We start from the raw sequence: 20,428 nt of genomic DNA on the forward strand, positions 1-20,428 counted from the left end.
GACATATGACCAGGTAGGGAGGCAAGTACACCAGGGGTTCATTAATGGCAGCAACCCAGGGCCCACTTGAAAGGACAGGAGCCTTCCCGTTTGTTATTAGCTGACCCAAGGGCCCTCTGGAGCCCAGAATCCAACTTCAACTCTCTATGTTGTCTGCCTAAAACCTCAGAACAAATGTTCTTCCTCAATGAGCGACTCAAACTTTCTTGCTCATGTGCCTCTTAATATGGTTTTAGAAGTGTTCAAACTCGGGGGCAGGGGGTGAGGAAGTTGACCCATGTGACAAGTTATTGCTTAAGAATAATCCTAGGACACAATCATATTTTTCTCATCATGAAAAATGGAGCTGTAGGGAGGATGATGGAGAAGGCAATGGCACCCCACTCCAGTACTTTTGCCTAGAAAATCCCATGGACAGAGGAGCCTGGTAGGCTGCAGTCCATGGGGTCGCTAGAGTCGGACACGACTGAGCGACTTCACTTTCACTTTTCACTTTCATGCATTGGAGAAGGAAATGGCAACCCACTCCAGTGTTCTTGCCTGGAGAATCCCCGGGACGGGGAAGCCTGGTGGGCTGCCGTCTCTGGGGTCGCACAGAGTCGGACACGACTGAAGCGACTTAGCAGCAGCAGCAGCAGGGAGGATGACCTCCCAACCACTAAAGAATCTGCTGTGTTTAAGACACAGGTCTGCAGTCTACAAACACTGACACATTCTATTCTCAGAGCAACCCTCTAAGGCCAATACTATTATCAACCTATTTTACAGATACGAAAACTGAGGCAGAGAGAACTTACCCAAGGTCCCACAGTAGCCACAGGCAGGGCTGGAATTTGAACCCTGTGAATAGGTCTGTCTAGCCCGCGTTCTTAAGCACTGAACTGCACTCCTGCCCAATGTGTGCTGCCCACATTTTCCAAACCAAGCCTGACAGATCCAAATGTACTTATGGGAGAATATAAAAGAGAGACCATGCTGAAAATCTGGGGTAAATGTCATTAAACCAAGAGGACTTGGAAGCAAATTTCTATTTCCAATTTGACGTGGGTATGGGGGTGAGGAGGGGTGAAGGGACTGCTCAGTGCAACTCTCCTCTCCTCCCCAAAGTGTGGTCCCAGGACCAGCACCACCAGGAAACCCATTAGAAATGCAACTTTTCAGACTTCATCCCAGACCTGCTGCTGAATAAGAATCTGCATCCTGACAAGATCCCCAGGTAATTTAAACACATGCGAAGTCTGAAGAGAGCTGGCCTAATGGTTTCACTTACTCACCATCTGTGCCATCACAGTGTGGCTGATGCAGACACATTTCAAACACAAGTGTTTAGTCCGTCTGTCTAAAGGCTGTCTAAAGGCTGTCTAAAGGCTGAGGCTGAGGCTGTTCCTGAGCTTTTCTTGTTTGATAATCACCCATAGTTACCCCCAGAACACGAGATTTGCCTTCAAAGCAAACACTCTCCTGCCCTCAGAATGAAGTTGGGTAAAAAGCACTCAAAAGCCTACCTTTACAACATCCCACCCTTCTCTCTACCCCAACCCCAGCCTCTTTGTCTACTTTAGCCCTTGAAGCCCCATTCAAGTCACTGTTGCAGTCTTCCATTCTCAGTTTCAACATTGGAAGGGGACTCAAATACCAGATAGACCACTGACCCTTTATATCATCTCAACATGTGTGCATCCAACCAAGACTCAAAACGTGGTCGTGGTGGTTTAGTCGCTCAATCGTGTCTGACTCTGTGACCCCAGGGACTATAGCCCACCAGGTTCCTATGTCCATGGGATTCTCCAGGCAAGAATACTGGAGTGGGCTGCCATTTTCTTCTCCAGGGAATCTTCCTGACTCAGGGATTGAACCTGCATCTCCTGCACCAGTAGGCAGATTCTTTACTGCTGAGCCACCAAGGATTCCCACTCAAAACGTGCTCCATTGCAAAAAAAAAAAAAAGGAATCAAATTATCAGCTGTACAAATTTAAGTCCCCCAACCTCCCAGTCCCCAGCCCTCAGTCTGAGGGAACACTTACTTATATTAAGCCTGAATCCCCTGCTGTGTTTTATAGCTGCAGTCCGTGGGGAAGAGGAGCTGAAATGGGTCAGGCCAGCCCAGGTGTGAGCCTTCTTTAATGGTGCGCTTGTTCTATGGCCCCGATTCAATCATTCAGTGTCTACAATGGAGTCACCTAGAAGACCCGTTAGGTCACAGAGCAGGCAGCCCTGCTCCCAGAACCTCAGCGTCAGAAGGCTGGCCAGCACCTGGAAATGTGCATCCCTCACGAGCTCCCAGGTGATGCCCATGCTCCTTTGGGAGCCACTGCACTAATGATCTCTAAGCCCTCTTCCAGCCTTGGAATTGTATTTTCCCAATTCCGTCAAAAACTATTCTATAGTATTCTATTATCGGAGAGTTAACTAAAAGCAAGGCTTCCCTGGTGGCTCAGTGGTAAAGAATCTGCCTGCCATGCAGGAGACCTGGGTTTGATCCCTGGGTTGGGAAGATCCCCTGGAGAAGGGAATAGCTCCCCACTCCAGCATTCTTGCCTGGAGGATCCCATGGACAGAGGAGCCTGGTGGGCTACAGTCCATGGGGTCACAAGAGTTGGACATGACTGAGAAACTAACACAAGACAAGAGAAATTTCACCTCTCACTTTCACATAAATCGAATTGTTTCCCATATTTTCATTTTTTCCCCCACCAGATTTCCAGTTCTTATTTACCTTATATAGTTTTTATAGCATCCTTAATGCTATATGCTAGGCATTCAGTAGGAAATTAATTAATCTTTTTAATTGGAATTATACAGCAGGACTGAGCTTCCCTGGTGGCTCAGGTGGTAAAGAGTTCGCCTGCAATGCAGGACACCTGTGTTCAATGCCTGGGTGGGGAAGATCCCCTGGAGGAGGGCACGGCAACCCACGCCAGTATCCTTGCCTGAGAATCCTCATGGACAGAGGAGCCTGGTGGGCTATAGTACATGGGGTCGCAAAGAGTCGGGCACCACCAAGCAACTAAGCACAGCACAGGACATACAGCAGCACTAAAATTTCCACAGAAGAGAGATCCAGAATACAGAGCAGGATAAAGCCCAATGAAGGACACAGTCAGAAGTCACCCAGTTGGACCTACTAGGAGAGAAAATTATCAAAAAACCAAACTCCTGTCACCTTCCCACCTATCAGCAACCCAGGGTCTTCCTAACTTTCCCATAATGTAAATAGAATTCCTTTGAGAGTTTCTGGGTAAAGAATCAAGTAAACATGATCCTTTCAGACTACCAGTTATTTGCTTATCTAGTTGTGACCCGATTTGTCCAGTTGTGACATTTCTCCCAATTCTGTTGTTTTTTTAGGCTTTGAGGTTTTAAATATACAGTGTCTGCTGCCATCTGGTGGTACTTTCTGGTAGATGCAGACCTAGAGACAGGCCTTTCTTTAGATCTATAGATACTACACCCACACCATGGTCTAACATTTCTTTTCCTAGATCCTTGGGTAAAGCATCAATCCATATTAAGATTCCTAGAGAAGTGAATTTTAAAGAAAATGCTTAATCTGTCACTTAAAATTCTGGGCTGAAACAAATTACATGTTCACAATTAAGAGCTAGAGCTGGATTCAGGCCAAATACACTATCCTGGTGTTTAAGCTCTGCAATTTTGGTCCAGTGCTGAATTTCTCTACCCCTTAATTTCCTCTTCTATGAAATTCAGACGTTGATGTACCATGTTTTCAGGGCTAGTGAGAGGATTCCACTAGATCATGCATGAAAGCTTGAAACAGTGCCTGGCCCTTAGTAATAAGCCCTTGATATGTCTTCAGTTGGTAGTCAAGGAGATGTAACTCAGTTGTTCTCGACTCCATGCCAACCTTAGGCCAGTGAAATTAGAATACCCAGATACCCAAACCCACTCTCAAGAGATTCTGATTTCACTGATCCCAGGGTAGGGAAGGAAGAGGTAGGTAGTTGGCTAGCAGGGCATCGGGAGGTTTTTAAATCTCCCCAGGTGATTCTTATGAAAACTACAATAAATGATCCATAGAAAAGCCACGTATTCATTTGCAGGTCATAGCAGACCCCGTGTCATCCAGTCAGTCAATAGCACTTATGGAATATTTGCTATGGATGGAATATAAGTGGGGCACGAGAAAAAAACAACACAGCCCCTACTCCATTTATGACAATGCAGATGAGAGGATGAAGTGACAAGAAGCAGGTGGTGTCAGGAACAGCTATAGATTATGGGCTGGGAAGGAGAGTTCTTAGCTTGTGGACTTCACAGCTACTGTGAGAGAGAAGGGAGAGGGAAGAGAGACCCTGGGAGAGGTTTGGCTTTTAGGGCTAGTTGTGTACAGAGGAGGCGGTACTTATAAAAGATGTTGTGCCCTCCCACCACTACCAGCCTCAGCATGCAGATACACACACAGACATGGGCACAACTTGACTGAGATGCAGTCGTAGGCCTGGCCCCAATCAGTTTTTAAGCAACATATTCAACTCCCAATTAACTGCTTTAATAGAAATGTGGTAAATGAGCCACAATAACTGACTTCTTGTGTTTCTAGTTCACTTTTTTTAGGATTTTAGGATTATTCAGCATCCTTGCCAGCCTGCATTGCATTTTGCTTAGGCTGTGATAGAATTAGAAGCAGTAATAGTGTACTGAGCCCACGTGCTGGGCACTAAATGACAGATACACGCATACTGACCAACCAGAGATGACCATGCCTGACATTCCAAAGGGTTTCCTCCCAGGCATATGTGTACATGGCCATGTGCGCCCCCTTTTAATAAAGATGTAATTAGAGTCAATAGAAAGTGAGGTCGATATTTTTAAATATCCGTACATATTAAGTTTAAAATAGCAAGTATCAGGACTTTCCTGGTAATCCAGTGGTTAAGAATCTATTCTGCAATGCAGGGGATGTGGGTTCAGTCCCTGGTCGGGGAACTAAGATCCCACATGCTGTGGAGCAAGTAACTAGGCCACAACTAGAGAGTCCACACACTGCAATGAAAGTTTTCACATGATGCAATAAAGATCCTGCATGCCTCCCTAAGACCTGATACAGCCAAATAAATAATTTTTTTTAAAAAAGCAAGAATCATACAATTTAAGCTATATAATCAAATAATTTTTAAATAAACATGTATATGTTATACATGTAAATAAATGTTAAAAGTTTAGAAGGATACTGTTACAAAATGGCTCCATCTGGGAAGAAAGGAAAAACTATTAGAGATAAAGCGCTGGATAGAAACAAACTTTTACTTCTAATTCTATGTCCTTACATAATGTTTGAATATTTACAGTGAGCATATATGTTTTATAATTTTTTTAATGTTATAAAGAGTGGTAAGGACAGACCCTAATAAATGAACTGATACATTGTCCATTTCTATGTATATATGTGTAAGTGTGAACATACAGATTTGGTTGCACCTATGTATATATAATGTGTGCTTGTATGTAGTATGTATATGTATATGAAGTATACTGTAGTGTGTATGAACACTGGTGTCATACTGGGGTATGTGAGAACATGTATTATTAATATGTGTATATAGTATATACAAATAAAATATACACACACACATAAAGTTACTGTGCACTTGTTACCAAATTCTATGAAAAAAGATAAAACCTAATAAAATAGCAGATTTTACCTTGGAACCTCCCAAAATATTTTATATACACTAAAAGGTACTTGCTGACTTTTGAGATGATTCAGTTGAGATGATTCAACGTTTTCCTTTGTCTCTATCATCTCCCACTAAAATAGCATATACATAAACATCTTATGCAACCACAAGCTCTTCAACCAAAGCATATTCTGGTCTGAAAAGTCTTTGGGGAAAAATCATTAATCTGGTATCTTATTTATTAGGTCACAATATGGCTTTTAGGTAGATTTAGAAATAAATCCCAAATTCTTAGCTCTAACCCCTCACACAATATATTTCTTCAAATATTGTGGTGTATGCTTTGGCAACAACTCGTTGCTTTGCATTTTAGTTAGCTTATTCTAAATTGAATTTCAATGCAAATTTTTTTAAATTACATAAGGAGAGAATTTCTGTGCTTTGGCCATTGGCCTACTACTTTAAATCCATATTCAATACAACACAATTCCCATAGACACAAGAATCGCAATAATTCTTCTTGAGTTATAGTCATTAAAAGGATGAACCTTATAGTATGTAAATTATCCCACTAAAGCTATTTTTAAATGTTTTTAAGGGTTTTGTTTCATTTTGTCTTGTTTTTTTAGTTCATCTTAAAAGAGGGCAATTCATAATTGCTCTGTACACAACAAAGTGTTTTCCTGGCCAATGGCTCCTTTCCTTCTGGTCATACAGGGAATCACCAGATTCCAGGGTCGGGGAAGGAACGGCGTCAGAGGGCGCTGCGGGGGAACCTGAAGTCTGCGTCACTCCTGGAACCACCCGGGCCACACCTCACCCTGTTGCATCAATACAAACACACAGACTCTTCGCTCTTCCCACAGGAGGATTACAACCAGCTGAGGCCGCTCTCCTACCCCAACACGGATGTGTTTTTGATCTGCTTCTCTGTCGTAAACCCTGCCTCGTATCACAACGTCCAGGAGGAGTGGGTCCCGGAGCTGAAGGGCTGCATGCCTCACGTGCCTTACGTCCTCATAGGGACCCAGGTTAGAAGGCGGCGTGGCCGGGGAGGGCGGCAGTGGGGGCTTATCAAAATGGAAAGACCCTGTGGGCGTCTCCTGGACATCCTGTTCTACCAAACACTGGTGAATAGAGGGTCTCAGGTACAACAGTCCTATGAACAGCCTTTATCATGAACCACGTGGTTATTCAGCCCAGGGTTGAAAAGACAATAGAACTGTTGCATATGTAACAGGAAGTTTCCGTGGGGCCTTTAAAAATTCTTCTCTCCACTTTTTGTCTTTAAAAAACAAAGTCATTTTTTAAACACTCTTCTCCAGTTCTGAGTCAGAGGAATGAGGTGTAGATGTCAATTACACTTATTACCTAATTTTTTTAATATCTAAAATCCACAATTGTTTGAAAGTCACAAAATAGGTGTGAATGTCAAAATGACCGCAGCAATCAGAATAGGCTCATTATGACAGAAACTCCTCAATAACAGTCCTTGAAAAGGAGGACAGAAAGTCACTGTTCCCTATTCCCTTGAAGGCCCTCGGTCTTTCAGATCTTAGAAATGATATTAAAACAGATATATATAACACAAAGCTGCAATTGTAAAAGACTTTAAAGTGTTTTGAAAGCTAATAAAATTCCATAGTTTGAATTTCCAACAGTAAGCCAGTTCCCAAACACATTAGAGATTGTTCTAGCTCTTTATAGTTTTAAATAGATTGTTCTTTGCTATGTTAAAACCCAAATTACTATCCCAAAGACACAGAAATGTAATGATACTGAAGAGCTTTATTGTTGTCTGTTTCATATGCAGCTGCTTTCTACTTCTCATTTTACATTCTGCTTGACCAAGAGAAATTTTCAAGTAAGAGAAAGGAAAATATTTCCAAGAGAATATGTGGACTAACAGATCCATAAATATAATTAACACTTCTGTTCTGAAAGATAATTATTTGTTTGTTTAAATAAAATCTTTTGCCTCAACTCTAGATGATAACGTTTGACGATTTGGTAAGGAAACATATGATGGGACATGCCAACATCTTTGTATGATCCAAATCCTTTTTATAACCCGTGGGCACTAAGTTAAACAATTAAGGCAAAAAAATAAAACCCACCCACAAAGTAGTAAAGCTGAGAAATGGGCTTTCAAAGGGAGCCCTAAAGTCATTTTTTCTTTAAAACACAAGCTTTGATGTGCCCATATTGACACGCATGCATGTATGCATGGGTTCACACACAGAGAGATTAAAGCAACTTAAATATTTAAATTTTCAACCCTCATCCACACATGGACGCTATTTTTGAAGTAGTTCTATGTTTGAAAAGATTAATGTTTATTCCTTGAGCAAGCCCCTTGGAAATTCCTCTTTAGAACTTGCCTTCAGAGCCTACAGCACATTCTTTAGAATATCCTCACAAGTGACAAATCTTCATCCCTTTGAGTATGAAGATTTGGTTTGGAAAAGTCTATGTATATAATATACATATAATCAGAGCCAGGAAATAAACTATTAGAGAATTGGTAATATAACTAGAGACCAAATGAGGTGTCACTGCACAGTAATAAGACTGATTATTTTGCATATCCTATAAGTAGTGTAGGAAACTTCTAAAGCATTTGAAACAGCCACAGAATCATTTGAATAAGTCCTCAGCTCCCAGGGTAGTAGTGAAATTTCCCTGATAGCTCAGTTGGTAAAAAATCCTCCTGCAATGCAGGAGACCCCAGTTCGATTCCTGGGTCAGGAAGATCTGCTGGAGAAGGGATAGGCTACCCACTCCAGTATTCTTGGGCTTCCTTTGTGGCTCAGCTGGTAAAGAATCCACCTGCAATGTGGAGGACCTGGGTTCCATCTCTGGGTTGGGAAGATCCACTGGAGAAGGAAAGGCTACCCACTCCAGTATTCTGGCCTAGAGAATTCCATGGACTGATAGTCCATGGGGTTGCAAAGAGTTGGACAAGACTGAACAACTTTCACTTTCACTTTCCCAGGATAATAGTTTTGAAGGCTAAACTATAAGGAAAGCCTGGGGTATACATATACAAAGAACTCACTTTAATTCTAGACATAATATGGCCATGTGTATGTACTTCCTTAAAGAAAATTCAGCAATTTCACGGGTGTCAAGTGGGAAAACATCTCTATTATGTCACAGTTTGAAATATCTGGTAAGGCCTGAAAAAATGAATAAATGTATCACATATGTGTTTTTTGCCAGATTGATCTCCGAGATGACCCCAAAACCTTGGCCCGTTTGCTGTATATGAAGGAGAAACCTCTCACTTACGAGCATGGTGTGAAGCTTGCAAAAGCGGTACCGATTTTGAATTTCATTTTCAATGGTTTCTGAGAGACAAGTTTGCTGTATGCTTTAGAATGGAAGAGCTACATAGGCTTTTGCTTTAAAATGCAAAGTGTTCAAAATCATCTCTCTGCTTTATTCATTTCCTCTGTTCAAGTCAGGCTGGAAGGGACCATGTGGTTGGCATTCTTGTCAGCCAGCACTGTCTGGTTTTCATTAAGAAAGAAACTTGATGAATTTAAACAGCTGAAGCACTTATCATTTGATTTAGCAACCTTTAGAATATCCATTTGCCATATTGAGTATGAATAAAGGGAATCATTAGATAGATATTTGTAAACCTCACTGCTTATTATCCATGTAACTCGTTTAAATGACTCCATAAAAGGCATTTTGTGATTTTCCTGAGAGAAACTTAGATTTGCATCTGGCAGGGTTGTATTTGTTTAGTCTTTCTCACCCTATAATGAGTAGCCACTTAGAGGAGCTGGATTATGTCACCAACAGCATCTTAAAAGAGTAACATGGACTGAAAGGTAACTAGCTGAAGAATCCAAGAGGCTATTCACAGATAATAACTACTTGCTCACAGCTGGAACAGTTTCCATGATCCTTTCCATGGTCCTTTCTTCATTCTTAAGAGCTAAAGAATGATTTTGTTGGGGAAACAATTTAGACCAAATCTGTCTCCCATTTACTGCCAAGATGTGCACAAAAGCAGACACTAACATGTCCATGAGAGAATGAGGTACCAGATACAAAAGGAGGTTTATAAATCATATTCCATAACCTCCTCGTTGGTTTAGTCCCAAACCCATCAAGCCAAGCCAAAGGTCTCAGAAATTTCTCTTTTACTTTATTTAACTAACTGTGCAAACGCATGCCCTAGGGCAGAGTTAGGGTCCCCTGCTTTTAAATAGGTCAAGAGTCACATTAATTACCAATTTTTGGTAAATAAAAATGCATGCATTTCTCTTATTAAACCTTTCTTATAGGCAACAAAATTAAGTGATGCATTTGAATAGAAATGAATTAAATAAAATTCTGTTTCTATGGATTAATACATGAGAACATCTCACAAATATTTGAGAAACTGAATGCTTCTAGGGGGCTTCCCAGGTGGCGTTAGTGGTAAAGAACCTGCCCGCCAATGTAGAAGACGCAGGTTCAATCCCTAGGTTGGGAACATACTCTGGAGAAGGAAATGGCAACACACTCCAGTATTCTTGCCCTGAAAATCCCATGGACGAGGAGCCTGGCAGGCTACAGTCCAGGGGGGTCACAAAGAGTCGGACACGACTGAAGCAACTTAGCACTATGCTTCTAGGGATGGTAATGTTAGAACCAGCGGTGGGAGCCACCCATCCTGTTCTCACTAAGCACTTTATAAGCTCCATCTCATTTCAGCCTCTTGCTCCCCTCTTAGGTAGAGAGCAGTGGTCTTCTCTTACAGTTGAGGACCCAGAGTCTTAGGGAGATGAACAGGTTTGAGTCACACAGCTGATAATAGGGGTGTGTGTGTGTTCAATCGCTCAGTTATGTCTGACTCTTTGCAACCCTTTGGACTGTAACCTGCCAGGCTCCTCTGTCCATGAAATTTTCCAGGCAAGAATACTGGAGTGGGCTGCCATTTCCTACTCCAGAGGATCTTTCTGACCTCCCCACCCCCATGCACCTGACCTTTTGTAAACCATCTCCTCAAACCATTTCTTTTCCCACCTATAAAATGGGCACATGTCAGACTTCCCTGGTGGTCCAACGATTAAGACTCTGCACTTCCACACAGAGGACACAGGTTCAATTTCTCGTTTGGGAACTACGATTTCATATGCCATGTGACACAGCCAAAATTTTTTTAAGAAATGGGCACATTTCTACAGGTTCTTCTTCCTTTTCCTCAAACATCCAGCTTCCATTCTCTCCCTAAAGTACTTAAACATGCTATGCTATGCTAAGTCACTTCAGTCATGTCTGACTCTGTGCGACCCCATAGAAGGCAGCCCACCAGGCTCCCCCGTCCCTGGGATTCTCCAGGCAAGAACACTGGAGTGGGTTGCCATTTCCTTCTCCAATGCATGAAAGTGAAAAGTGAAAGTGAAGTTGCTCAGTCGTGTCCGACTCTTCGTGACCCCATGGACTGCAGCCTACCAGGCTCCTCCATCCATGGGATTTTCCAGGCAAGAGAACTGGAGTGGGGTGCCATTGCCTTCTCCGGTACTTAAACGTACAGTTCCACAGATGATTGTATGCAATTCCCAGCTAGATACCTTTCACAGTGAGGAGGCTCCAAAGGCTCAGCACCAGCTCTGCACAGAAACTTGTTTCCTGTGTCTCTTGCTTCTGGAGTCTCTCCCACCACCATCCTGTCAACGTCCTAGGCTGACTTCTCATTTGGGAAGTTGTTTTTTCCCTCTGAGACGAAGTCGTTCCAAAGCCTCCCATCTCATTTCATACTTATTTTAGGAACAATGGCTGAGTTCACCACTTCATTGCCTTTTGCCAGTTTCTCCTAGCAACTGCTCTCAGATACATCGAAAATCATGTTTAGCTTACAAAATCCAATTTAGAAGAAAACCAAGCAAGAGTTTAACTTGTTTCATCACAATTCATGTAATTATAGAGATGCTTTAGGTTTCTCTGCACCCTGACTTTCCTGTCAAGTAGTTTATAATAACAGCTAACATTTATGGAGTGTTTGCAATGCACTGGGCTTCATGCCAAGCGCTTTACACACCTTGTCTTAATTAATCCTCCCAGCTACCCCCCAAGGTGTCCATATCATTACCTCCACTCTCCTAGTGGAAACTGAGGCTCAGAGAAGCTAAGATCGCCCCCCTAGAAAGTGGCAGGGCCAGGATATGAAAACTGCGCTTAACCACCATGCTCTTCTACTTCCCCCCTCTAATCTGAAAAGAAACCCTTAGGTTTGGGGCTTCTTTGTTTATAGACTGAAGCCCCGTATCTTTTTTAAAGACTTTTTTTGATGTGGATCATTTTTAAAGTCTTGATTGAATATGTTACAATATTGTTTCTGTTTAATGTTTTGGTTTTTTGGCCGTGAGACATGTTGGATGTCAGCTCCCCAGTGAGGGATCGAACCTGCACCCCCTGCAGGGTGAAGTCTCAGCCGCTGGACCACCAGGGAAGCCCCTGAAGGCCCCTATTGTAATGTGTATACTGTCCCCATGACTTAGATGCTTTGCAAGTTCAGATTTTTTATATTCTTTTGTTCAGTACTTGTCAATTTCCAAAATGTTTTTCATCTGAGAGGACATTTTATTTATGAGACATTTTCATGTCGTACGTATTTCCTATTATTTACACTCTAGAGTCAACTACATTTGTGTAAATGTTTTATATCAATTTATAATAAATAGTTATTGTTATCCCTTGCTTTACCCTTCCTCATTTGTGTATGTCTGTACTGCAACTGGACTTATTTGGCAATAACGAATACCTAATCTGTGCCACGTTAGCTCTAAGATGATGATGCTTTGTGCATTCTCTTTCCCAAGTCCACTGAATACAATCTAAACATGGTTTTCTAAGCTCAGTCTTCCTAAGGTATTTCTGAATAAAACACTGGACCATTTTCCTTTTTTCAATCTTTGGCCTCGCCTGTCATCTTCTTCACCCTGTGCATTTTTTATTGCTACTCTCACTCTTTATCTTAGCACCCGTTTCTTGGGTTTTTAACTTGCACCAGTGGGGTTTAAAGCAGCAAGACTGCAGCAAAAACCCTGTCATCAATGTTCATGGAGTCCTTAATACCCTCCCGCTGACTGTGAGGGTCACGGTTACCCTCCTTGTTTTGTGTGCCGGCCATTTCCACTTAGTCCTGTGGTCATGGGAAATCAGTCACTTCACTGCTGGGAGCTGGGCTACAGAGATCAGAGTGAGACAGCCCTGCCCTCAGGAGACCCACAGCCCAGAAGACGAGAGAGACAGGCAAGCTAAAGCATACCAGCTGAACAAATAGAACAGATACGTGCACAGACTGGAGTAGCAGAGAGGAGACAGTGATGGACACGTGTGGGGAGAAGGGCTCAGAGCCAGTTCTTGGAGCAGCCAACAACTGAGCCAGGATAATAAGTTTGTCAGGTGGACAAAATTAGAAGACTGGGGAGATCAAATTCCAAATAGGGAGACTAATACGTGCAAGTAATGGCCCAAATTTCACCCACAAATGTTTTGATCAACCAACATGGGTATTTTTGATGTGATTTAGTGGCCAACATTGATCAATTTGGAAACTTCATGTAAATATACACATTTCTAACTTCTTTAAAAAAAAAATCAGTACATCTGGCAGCACAATCCAGCATTTCCTCATCAGTTGAAACTTTTAAACAGTTTTTTAAATAAGGTATTGGGTTGGCCTGAAAGTTCATTCAGGTTTTCCCATAAGATGGTACAGAAAAACCTGAACCAATATATACTGTTCAGTAAGCCACAATCCCCACCACCTCATAATAACCTACACTCAAGCAGTGCACTCACATTATCCATCCTTGAGTTGGCAGTTTCTACCAATTCTTGAAAAAAAAATCAGCAGCCAATGCATCCAGCCTAGAAACACTTCCTCTTTCAGCAGTTTGGTCATCATGCTAATTTACTGAGATGGAATCTCTCTCATAAGTCCTTTGGTTCTCTTTCTGTCATATGGCTCTCAAGTTGAACTTTCTCTCTGCATAACTTTCCTAAATTTTAAATAAGGAATAAGGAGCTTTTCCGCTACTAGCCATTTCTTTAGCTACCAGCTTACTCTGTTTATTGCACTAAATCTCTTCTTCCTATTTACATACAGTACCAAGCTTCCTTTTCCTTCCCTTCTTCTCTCATCGTCACTCAGTCATAACAAAATCTCCATCTCTTTGTTTTGCTCTTTCATCACATTTCTTTACATTTGCTAGAGAGACCTCAACAGAATGATTAAGACTCAGGCTCAGGAGACAGACACATTCAAATCTCTGCCATTTTCTTAGTTGTATGGCTTTGGGGAGGTTACCTTACCTCTCTGGACATCAGTTTTCTAAGCTGATGGAGAATGGTGAGAGACATACCTCTCAACTAAGTGAGCCAGTGTACCTACCGCAGGGTCTAGCTCACCTAGCTAGCATTGTTGTAGACACTGTGTCCTCTCAGATACGTCTGCAGCTGGGCAGACCTTCCGTTTCATTCCTTCCAGTTATGCCTTATCTTATTCTAGAACATGTCCCACCTCCACAAGGACCACCTGGAAGAAACACTAGGTTTTCTTTCACTTGATCGGTCACTGAGTTTGTTTGCCTGGTTTTTCCTTCTTGTCAGACTCTTTTATGTTCTGTATACCTCTGATAAATTTCCCAGCTTCTGAAACAATGTTACAGCCATTATCAAGTTATCAGGAAAATGTTCTCTCAGTTTACATTCCTCAGTCTCTGTTTTGTTCCTGAAAACACATCATTTTGGTAAAGCATGTCCCAGATTGCTAACATGTGTATCTAAATAAAGATCTGTGAATCCTGAGCACTTGCAGATGGATTCTAAATATTTGACAGTGTAGGTCCCTTTGCTCCAAGAGGCAGATGAAGTTGCTGCTGTAAAAGAGGCTATATTTCCCTGGGATGGTTTTGCATTTTGCATCTTGGAGGGCACACTTTTTTTTTCCAGCAGTCCCTATAACATGGCTGTGTTTTAGGGAATAAGTCTTGGCTGCATCAGGATGAATTCTTTCCTCTGATCATTAGAGCACCTGATCCTTGGTTAGTAATACTGACCTCACAACTAGGTTCTGGTTCTCACACATATCTCCCAGATCACACCCAAAATCTGTTTGCTACTTTTCCTGTAACTATCAGTACAAAATAATGCTATATTAACCCAGTTACACAATAATGCCTTGATCTACTGTTTGATTATCTTCAGAAATGTCTGAATTGGGAACGACAAGTTTGGACTCCTCTTGCACCATCAAAAGGCAAACTCTAATAAGTTGTCAGCAGCACTGTGGCGGGGGTGGGTAGAGACAAGAGAAGGATGAAATGTGCAGTCTCCCATCTTGCAGGACCAGATGGTCCAGAATTCCACGTGTGAACCCAGATCTGTCCAGCTGTCCTGTAATTTCCAGAGTCAGTCGAGGCTTGTGATCTTAGTGGGGAGGTATTCTAGATACAACAGCCCATGGCATGTTCTGGGTCTTTTTTTCAGGATGACTGACAAGAACCATTCAGTAGACACATTCATTAAAAATCAGTGTGCCTTTCACATGTGTTAATATTGAGTCCTGAATACAATCCCAAACTGTAAGAGATGACATTTCAGGATATTATTAGGAAAAATTTTTCTGATCCTTATCCTTATAATCCTTATCCCTCACTTCCCTTGTGGCTCAGCTGGTAAAGAATCCACCTGCAATGTGGGAGACCTGGGTTCAATCCCTGGGTTGGAAAGATCCCCTGGAGAAGGGAAAGGCTACCCACTCCAGTATTCTGGCCTGGAGAATTCCATGGACTGTATAGTCCATGGGTTCGCAACGAGTCGGACACAACTGAGTGACTTTCACTTCACTCAGTTCAGTTCAGTCGCTCAGTCGTGTCTGACTCTTTGCAACCCCATGACAGGCCTCCCTGTCCATCATCAACTCCCAGAGTTCACTCAAACTCACGTCCATCGAGTCGGTAATGCCATCCAGCCATCTCATCCTCTGTCATCCTCTTCTCCTCCTGCCCCTAATTCCTCCCAGCATCAGAGTCTTTTCCAAGGAGTCAACTCTTCGCATGAGGTAGCCAAAGTACTGGAGTTTCAGCTTTAGCATCATTCCTTCCAAAGAACACCCAGGGCAGATCTCCTTTAGAATGGACTGATTGGATCTCCTTGCAGTCCAAGGGACTCTCAAGAGTCTTCTGCAACACCACAGTTCAAAAGCATCAATTCTTCCACGCTCAGCTTTCTTCACTTCACTATCCCTCTCTTAAATTCAATTGTTTTTAATTATACAAAAAGCTATTTTCTAATCCAGACCATGGTCAAAGTGAAACCATAAAATAAATTTTCAATATGTAACATCCTTCCTTTGAGAATTTTTTTGGCTCATACAGTAACCAATAACCATATAGGAAAAAAGTGCATATCTGGACCCCACCAGAACAATTTTACCTCATGCTTAGTTTTCTTATCTGTGGACTTTCAAACAAGTGGGCAGCTTCATTTCATTGTCAACTTGACCAGAGTTGAGTGATGAGGGTCAGAATTTCCATCATGAAACCAGGGAAAGAACAGTCATCAAGTGACCCAGATTCTAGGTCTAGCTCGTTCACTTTCTAGCTGGATGTCCTTAAGCAATACAAATTGGCTGGTTGCTGCCCAAGACACCCCACATTCGTGTCTTGCTTGGCCAATAGAATGTTTTTTAATTGGTAAATATTAATTAAAATCAAAATGCCCACGTCCTCTTCAAAAACACAAAGATGGCAACAACGAACCAACATTCCTGCATGACAACGGTTGTCCAAAGCCAAGTAGACCGACAGCCTTAGAGAGGTGTGCACCCCCAGGACGCCACAGTCTCCACCTCTCCCTGTTGTCTGGCACCAGCTCTGCTTTACTTAATTACCTAAGCTACTGGCTCTAATCAGCATGTGATTTTGCTACCCTGTTTTAGTCATTTATCTGTTGGTTTCTGGGAGCCCTCCATCCATCCACCCTCTCCTGGATACACTTTAATTTTTCAGTTATTCTTATAATGTGAAGCATATAATAGAAGCATTTCTCCAGATGTCCTTAATATTAAAACGTCCACATTAAATTGTTAGCTCATACTGGACATGAGTCTGAGTGACCTCCGGGAGTTGGTGATGGAAAGGGAGGCCTGGCATGCTGCGATTCATGGGGTCTCAAAGAGTCAGACACGACTGATCGACTGAACTGAACTGAACTGAACTGAGCTTGGGAGCAATTAAAACCCCAGGTCTTGCTCACATGAATTCTCTCATGAACTTGACTGCCAAACATGGTCTGCTCTACCTGCAATTTTTTAAAAATGAGAATCTGTAGCTCTGGCCTGAATTTTTATATTTCTCATAGGGATCTGTGATTATCAAATATGTCATAATATGAAATCATCAAAAGCTTTGAAATAAAGCCCTAGGCAAGCACAAGATATTTTGTCATTTAAATACACGTAGACTGTATATTGACAAAGAGGGTTTATGACCTTTATTTTTCTGTGTTTTGGGAGTTTTTTAACTGCTTAAAATATGCCTTTTAATGTATCTTAAAACTGAATAATATAACCAATCAGATATTACTTTGCTGAGAGATACCTTGTCAGAAGTGCATTTTAATCAAAAATGACCTATAAAACCATATCACTCTCTATAAAACCACTCTCTTTCTATGAGCTTTATTAAGAAAGTTGACACCCTGCCCTACTATGCACAGAAGGGAATTCATTTCACTTGTACCACATTCACATGTTCTGCATACAAATGAGAAGGCACTAAAAACAACATCACATACCCTGGTGTTCACAAAAAATACTTAAACCATATCACTGGTTTTGAATCCTCTCTTAATTTTTATGTTTTATATTCTTATACTTATAATAAATTTGTTGTTCATCAGAAGCAATCCACAGTCATTTAATGTTAATGTCAGAAAGCAAAATATGTAAAAATACCAAAAAGAAAAGCAGATGCGAGTTGAAACACAGAAGGAAAAGACGTGATCCAAACTATCCCTGGGCTGTTTGTGAGATAAGCAGCAGTAGCTCTTGGCTGGGCAGAGGGCAGACACCACTGTGCTTTTCTCTCTCTCCTCCTCTCACGCCTCTCTTTGTGTTTTAGATCGGAGCACAGTGCTACCTGGAATGCTCGGCCCTGACCCAGAAAGGTCTCAAAGCAGTTTTTGATGAAGCAATCCTCACCATTTTCCATCCCAAGAAAAAGAAGAAACACTGCTCCCAGTGTCACAGCTGCTGTTCAATTATCTGAGGTGGCTTGAGACCCACCTCCACCCCACAAAGGGTAAGAATGGCAGCCAATCTCTGTGACCCAGCTCAAGCCAAAAGGAGGGCATGACCAGAGAGGAAGTCCCTGACCCAGAGGCTTGCCCCTCCGCCCTGTGAGCCCTCCCAAGCACAGCACACTATCAGCCAACTGCCACATCCTCCATACCAGCCAGCAGCATCCACGTTGCACACTCCACGAGAATGCTGAGCCCAGATCCCAGCCAGTGCCACCCTGACCACGTGGGAAACAAAGTCAAGGCCATCTTGAGTTTTCCATCATCCCCTCCAAGGGCATGAAGCTGATAGGAAATCATCATAGGAAAACCAAAAAAAAAAGAACTTGGTTCTTGTATTGGTGGCCTTACGTGATGTCTTTTACAAAACATGGGAATATGATACTAACCTTTTTTTCTTGAATCTGCTGTTCTCCTATGTGTCTTATGTTAATTTGTATTATTTTAAAAAATTACTAATTTACCAGTTTACTCAGGCCTTATAAAACCATGCCAAACTATCTTAAAGAAAAAGGTTTTGATGTTCATTCCTATTTTCAGCATGTTTCTACCAAAGCTATTAAAACCAACATGTACCTCTGAATGCCTGACTGTAAGAAGATACAAGGAAATGTTGAAACTTTTGGAAATATGTGAAGCCATAATTTCTGAACCTGATTGAAAGAGACACCACCTGAACTGTTGCAGGTCCACGTTTGTTGCCTAAAATTCACCCCCAGAAATGCTTACATTTCTGGTCACTTTATTTTTTCCACGTTATATTGTCATTGTTGTTGTTTAGTTGATAAGTCAGGTCTGACTCTTTGCAATTCTTTGGACTGCAGCACACCAGACTTCCCTGTCCTTCATTATCTCCCAGAGTTTCCTCAAACTCATGTCCATTGAGTCAGTGATGTCATTCAACCGTTGCATCCTCTGTCTCCCCCTTCTCCTCTTGCCTTCAATCTTTCCCAGCATCAGGGTCTTTTCCAATGAGTTGGCTCTTTAAAATTACAAATGAACTGTGCTTTTAAGAAGGTAGAATTTCTGCTTTTCAATCAAACTGATTAGGAAGAGAATATGGCAGACCTATCTTTTTAAAAAATTATTATTCGATAAAGTGAAATTTCCTGCTCCCTCCCTTCCCCACTGTATGCCTCTTTCCTCTCTTGATTTCACACTCTTTCCCATGCCCAATAATAACTTGATTCCAAAGAAGGATCTGATCATAGGATGTAAAAAAGTTGCAAAGGTTAAGCCAAAGTGCCTCAATTTTCCCTCTCACTTCAACTGAAAGTACTTCTCAGCTTGTCCCATGGGAGTTCTCATTCATTCTCTTTAAAGGATATTTTCCAAGTATAACTGGTACTAAAATATTGCCCCTCCCTATTTCCTGTATTCATTGTCCCAAATGTGTATTTTGGTCTATATCCATGAATACCAAGCTCTGGATCCATCTATGCCCTGCTTCCAAAATGATGTGCTCTATGGAACAGGGACTTTGGCCCTGGGGAAGAGACTCTTCCAAACATCCAGGGATTCTTGTATCTCAGAGTGATTTATTTCCTAGCTTTTAATTAGAGACTGTGAAGGCTTCTAATTAGTCTTATTTGCTTACAGTTACCCTGGAAACACCCAGGTAGGCACTTTATTTCAACTGCATAAGCAAAGTGCCTCTTTGCAGCATGAAATTACACGAATTTTAGTTTAAGAATTTCTAGATTCACACTCCTGTTGGAAAAATCCAGTCTTTCTAGTTCTTTATGCTCCTGGAGGAAGCACATTTAAAAAGGAGCATACAGTATTGGTCTTTTCTGTGAAGACCTTCCGTGACACCCCCCCTAGTTTTTTGGGTTTTGTTTGTTTGAAATTTTTGAAATGTGCTTTCCTCTCTTCTATATTTCAAGTTTTATTTCTCTTCTCCCCCGTCTAGTTGCTGAACATTTTCTTGAATACACACACACCCCACCTAAAAGAAAACGGGAGTTTTGTAAGTCAAAGCTTGACATTTAGAGAAAACAAGGACATTCTCTCTTTGTAAATGGAAATCAACCATGTATAAACTGTAACTCTGCAGACTTTGAGTTCATCCTTTACAAACAATAATGAGCATTTAGCCCTATAATAAATGAAGTGCCGTTACCTGGTTTTGTTACATTATTGTGTGGTTGCTGCTGCTGCTAAGTCGCTTCAGTCATGTCCAACTCTGTGCGACCCCATAGACAGCAGCCCATCAGGCTCCCCTGTCCCTGGGATTCTCCAGGCAAGAACACTGGAGCGAGTTGCCATTTCCTTCTCCAATGTATGAAAGTGAAAAGTGAAAGTGAAGTCGCTCAGTCGTGTCTGACTCTTAGCGACCCCATGGACTGCAGCCTACCAGGCTCCTCCGTCCATGGGATTTTCCAGGCAAGAGTACTGGAGTGGGGTGCCATTGCCTTCTCCTTATGTCTTGCTAAAGAGCCACTCCTCACTGATGTGGATGAAAAATTGAGAACAGTGT

General features: G+C 41.9%; 1 protein-coding gene across 1 annotated transcript in view; it reads left to right on the forward strand.

Annotated features, from left to right (window-relative positions):
• RHOJ (ras homolog family member J) overlaps positions 1–20,070 on the forward strand; it is a 93,949-nt gene extending 73,879 nt beyond the window's left edge. The window contains exons 3-5 of the mRNA XM_027554271.1: positions 6,507–6,671; positions 8,863–8,958; positions 17,772–20,070. Coding sequence (XP_027410072.1) covers positions 6,507–6,671; positions 8,863–8,958; positions 17,772–17,918 — 408 coding nt within the window. The 3' untranslated portion in view covers positions 17,919–20,070. The remainder of the gene's footprint in view (positions 1–6,506; positions 6,672–8,862; positions 8,959–17,771) is intronic.
• The last annotated feature ends 358 nt before the right edge of the window (positions 20,071–20,428 follow it).

The sequence above is a fragment of the Bos indicus x Bos taurus genome, chromosome 10 (genome assembly GCF_003369695.1).
Source record: "Bos indicus x Bos taurus breed Angus x Brahman F1 hybrid chromosome 10, Bos_hybrid_MaternalHap_v2.0, whole genome shotgun sequence".
Taxonomy (NCBI): Eukaryota; Metazoa; Chordata; class Mammalia; order Artiodactyla; family Bovidae; genus Bos; species Bos indicus x Bos taurus.